A 4,962-nucleotide genomic window follows, 5' to 3' on the forward strand; every position below is an offset into this window, starting at 1 on the left:
AATAAACTCACATCACTCTGAACACAGCCTTAATACTAAGTAAATTATAACATCATATAAACTTTTATCTGCAGAAGATCATCTTATTTATCGTCAATGACGAACAAAATAGACTTCTGTTACTTAATCTCCATAGCATATCAGGAAAACTCCCATTCATCCATTGCTTTGATCTACACACTTTTTTCTTTAGGATAAAACTCAGAGCAGGTGTCTGTTGTTTCTCTGGAATATAATACTATCTTCCTATCCAACTGTAAATTTTGAGGCACTATCAAATTGAATGTAATCTGTTCATCTCTGCAAACAATTTTCTCAAGTGTGCCGGAACATGTCTGGGCAACATTAAGATACCAAAAGCATCTCTGACCCACCACACATTAGAAGAGCAGCATATTTCTGGTCAGCAGCTTGGGATGACTAAAAACATGGTAAACAAGGAGCTAAGAAATAGACTTTAAACTAATGACCTGCCTTATTCCAGGTAAACTTTCTGTTTCAGGTTATCCCTGCAGAGCTGCTGCCATCTGCCAATTATCATTTCTCTTCCAGCAATACTTTAGACCAACCTAGTCTGCAAGTCTTGTGAAAAAAGTGAAGTTGCTTCACAAAACCTATTCTTCTGAACATAGTGAAGTTGCTTAACAAAAGCTATTCATGTCAAGATTTATAGTGTCTGAAAAAGCAGTGAAAAAGGTTACCAGTCTAAATTCTCTTGGGTTTTTTGTTTGTTTGGTTGGTTGGTTGGTTGGTTTGGGGTTTTTTTTGTTTGTTTGGGGTTTTTGGTGTTTTTTTGGTTGTTTTTTGTTGTTTTGTTTTGGTTTTTTGGTTTTTGTTGTGTTAGTTGGTTACTGCAAGCCTCTCTTACATGCTTTCCGGGTGTCTCCGACTCCGCCTCTCGGAGCCCCACGTTATTTTTGTTCTAGCGCTAGACTCAGTAGACCTCCCCCCGCGCTCCTCAGGGGCTGCGCTGCTCCGGCCGCCGCGCACGGCGGAGTCCGGCGGAACCGGCACCGGCCCGGCCCAGCTGGAGCGCAGGGCTCGCTGCACCGTGCCTGCAGGGAGCGGCACGGGCCCAGGTGCGGCTGGAACTCACCCACATTCCAATGAAAAAGGCAGTTTGTGCGTCTGCTCCCAAGCCACCGCCTTTGTACCAGATAAGCACACTGCACGGCTTCGCTCCATCTCCTTCACACCAAATAAGAGAAGCTCATACCCTCGCTCTGTACCAAATAAGCGAAGTGCGAAGCCTTACTCTGTTTCTTTCGTAGCAAACACTGAAAGTGCATAGTGCCACTCTATCTCTTTTACAGCAAATAAGCGAAGTGGATAGCATTACTCTGTTTCTTTCATTCCAGATAAGCAAAGTGCATAGCCCTCGCTCCCCGGGTCCAGCACCCTTCTTCTGCAAAATTGGTGACAAAAAAAATTGTAACAAAATGTCCAAAATGAATTTTCCTTCTCCTAATGTTTGAGTCCTCATTATGTTTCCCAGTTGTTTACGTCTTCTGCACCAAATAAGCAAGGCAGGTAGTGCCTGCTCTTCGCACTTGATACCTTTCCTGTGTAATATCCACAGCAGGATGTCCAGTATGGACTCTGCTGATATCTGAGCCCCCGTTCCCAAGTTCCCAGCCACCCACCTGGGGGTGGTGCGTTTGTTTGAAAGCCATCCAGACTTTCAGGTTTTCTGTCCCACCTGCTCAATTATTCCCGCTCCTGCCTGGCTCGGTTCTACACGCTCTGTCCACCTGGCTCAGTTCTACAGGCTCGGTTGGACTGGGCTCCCCCGTCTTACCGCTCTTAGGTCTGCAGTCGTCTGCCCAAATCACCTCAGGATCACGTCACGGTCACCAGATGACCACAACTGTGTGCCTACAATCACATACTGCTCTTACAGGATGCAAGGCATCCATGTGCATCTCTTAATGGTTTCCACTGAACTATTAACTCCATGGTTTACCCAGGAAATGCACCTTGAAGCATTCCCTTTTATTTGATGGGGTTTTTTCCATGCAATTCAGCAAATATACATGCCTGAGATGGGATGTCTTGGCATCCTTCACACATTTAGAGCCAGAGGCAGGGGTTTGTGTTCTGGTGATTCCTGTTCTGTTAACTGGGGACTCAGTTGCTGACGAGATCTGCTCTCTGTCCTCTCCTCAGTCACAATGCAGAGATTATGTGAATGCTCAGATCTCCTGGCATGTGACAAATTAATTCAAACTCTGCCTGCATGGGACTAGAATAAGGTTGGGGGGCAGGCAAAATCTTTATTAAAAGACAGGACTAGACAGTGTCATCAACAGGGATCTCTACACAGATACAAGACATGATTTTCAAGCCAAGGACAGTGATGACCTCCCTTCCTCCTTTGTCACCAGGAAACAGGCTTTTTAACTTCCAACCTTTCCTGGCCCAGTGCATGAGAAGGGCTTCAGGGGTCAGTGAGACAGAAGTTTGCTTCCTGAAAAAGATGAAAATTAAGGTTCCTAAAAAGGACCCAGAATGGGGGTGAAGGGCCTGAGGTAGTAATAAAATTTGATGGTTAGTGAGTACAAGTTAGTGAGTGGATCTTGTCCAAAATGCAAATGAACTGGAGGATAGTCTGGCACAAAAATCCAAATAGCTTCCTCAGACTTTCACCTTCAGTACACCAAACAGCTGGAAGGGCTGGAACATACGGGCTTACCACAGTATAGGGGTGCCAGTTCCATCAGTGTCAAACCCATTTAGACTCCCAAGAGCAGGACCAAGGAAGCCAATAAGGACGGTAGTTAGTGATAACTTATCTCTAGGCAAAACCCCTATAGGTACAAGTGTTAACCTTCAGCCTGCACTCTGCAGCTCATGGACTTCCCAATTCAGTGGTCTCATGAGTCAGCTTTGCCCTTTCCTCAGAGCTATCAAATCCTTGTGATTTAATTCCTTGGGGATTAACAGCTCACCCAGGGTGCACCTTTCTGTGATCTCATTTGCCAAAGAACAGTTTCCTGCTGCAGAGAGGAAGCTCTTGCTCTGGCCACTGATCTTGGGCTGACACCGTGACTTAGTTTAGGTTGCAAATGCCCCCCATGTGCATGTTAGAATGAGTTTTAAAATACTCCAATGAGTTTCAGGAGTGGCAAGAGCCAGAAAACAAACATTTTCATTTCCTTTTAGTCGCAGACAAGCCTGACAGCACGAGCTCAGCTGCTTTATCAAATCAGCAGCTCTTCTGTCCATCCTCTGTACATTGCTTTACATTGCCCTGAACCCCAGTCTCTGCTCCACTGTTGCTCAGCTACTCTCTTGCAAACAAACCTCCTGCAATATTTTTGAGTCAGTTCTTTGTCTTTATTACACACAGTAGCTTAGTAATGGTGGTTTCAAAGTTCAGTTCACCCTTTGTCCAGCTTGCAAATCAATGCAGTGAATGGCTGTAGTGGCCCAGGACACAAAACCGCAGTAACATTCTAGTGCCCTCTTTATGCTATGGGAAAGGTTTATTTCTCTCCTACTTTTGACTTTCTCCAGCCTAATGCAGGAGTGCAAGTGGAATCTCAGACACTCCCTTGGAAGCCTGAAGAATAAATCTTTTCCTAAATCATGTGTGATGTGGTTGTTACATGCATTTTTTTTCTTTTCATGGCTCCAAGTTCCCCAGTACACTGTAACAGACACTATATTATCAACCATTTGTCAGATATATAATTGAAGGAATTGACTTTTTTTTTTTTTACTGCTTATTGTGAAAATCTAATTGTCTTGGAACTGGTGCTTGAATGCTCTAGGTTATCTCATCCTAGGAGGAAAGGGAAGACATTATAAATGCACTTATTTATATTTAAGAACCATTTTTAGTGGGTAGGAGGAATCACCTTTAATCTGGTACAGCTTTGGCTGACATGCTTCTTTTTACCTTTCCTTACAGTATGTAGATGAAGAAGATCTCGTCAATGTCATCAAAGGCTTCAGCACTGTCACCAAAGAGCACACCACATTCACTGACACCCACCTCTGAAGAATAAACCCAGCTTGTTTAGAAAATGGAAGTGGGTAACTTGCCAAAAGCAGCCTGCATGGCCTTTGCAGGCAGAGATAGGGCTGCTGTTTCCTCACCCCATGCTCTGGAGTTAATAGATAAAACTGGTTTTTGGGAGAGGATGGGGGGGGGGAGAGGGGGGGGGGTAAGTTGGCCTTGTTTTCAACATCGCTTTCACTGTACAGCAAAAACTGTGTGCTAGCACTGACACCTCAGAAAGGTAAGAGAATAGTCTGACAATCCCTCAGTCATATAGTAGTAAAAGACTGTGAAGGTAGAGGCTCTCAGCTTTGTCTCTCATCCAGCTTTCCCAGCTGAGGAGGGTTGTAGGGGCAAGGGAGGGAGGGGAGGAATATATTTGGTAAGGAAAAGTCTTTTACATGTCCAAAAAACAGCATGTGGCTAAAAGGGGCCTGCATGACAGGATGTTTTCTCCTGGCCTGACAAAGCTCCACCACAAAATTGTATTTATGCACAGGTGAATAAACAGCACTGAAGGAATTCTTACAAAGTTGTTCTAGCCTTTGTGTTCTTTCACTCCCTCTTACTGACCCTCTTTCAAATTAAAAAACCCAACCAAACAGGTCATTAATAAATGCTGAATTCCAAGTGTGCTTTTTCACTTGCTGTCATATCTTTCCTTTCTGCTTATGTAGCACTAATCCACAGGCAATAAAACTTGTTCACCATCCACAGTAAAGTAGGTTCAAACAGCAAGCAGCCAGTGTGACGCAGGTATGAAATACCACGTCAAGGCACTTGTAATTGAGAATTATTACACCATGACAGTAAACCTACTCCCATATTCATCTCTCTCCTTTTTCCAGAGAAAATGACAAGGAAGCCCTCAAGAGACTGCCAGTTCTGTGTATTCTGCCAAGCATTTTTATGCATTCTCTCAGTCACAATCAGCAAAATCCATCATCTGATACCACACA

The 4,962-nt window shown here is 44.2% G+C and overlaps 1 protein-coding gene across 1 annotated transcript in view; it reads left to right on the plus strand.

Moving 5' to 3' along the window:
• The window catches only part of USH2A (usherin), a 391,984-nt gene extending 387,848 nt beyond the window's left edge, over positions 1-4,136 (plus strand). Inside the window, exon 73 of the mRNA XM_040059986.2 lies at positions 3,914-4,136. Coding sequence (XP_039915920.1) covers positions 3,914-4,003 — 90 coding nt within the window. The 3' untranslated portion in view covers positions 4,004-4,136. The remainder of the gene's footprint in view (positions 1-3,913) is intronic.
• Positions 4,137-4,962: the final 826 nt, after the last annotated feature.

This window comes from Hirundo rustica, chromosome 3 (genome assembly GCF_015227805.2).
Source record: "Hirundo rustica isolate bHirRus1 chromosome 3, bHirRus1.pri.v3, whole genome shotgun sequence".
NCBI lineage: Eukaryota > Metazoa > Chordata > Aves > Passeriformes > Hirundinidae > Hirundo > Hirundo rustica.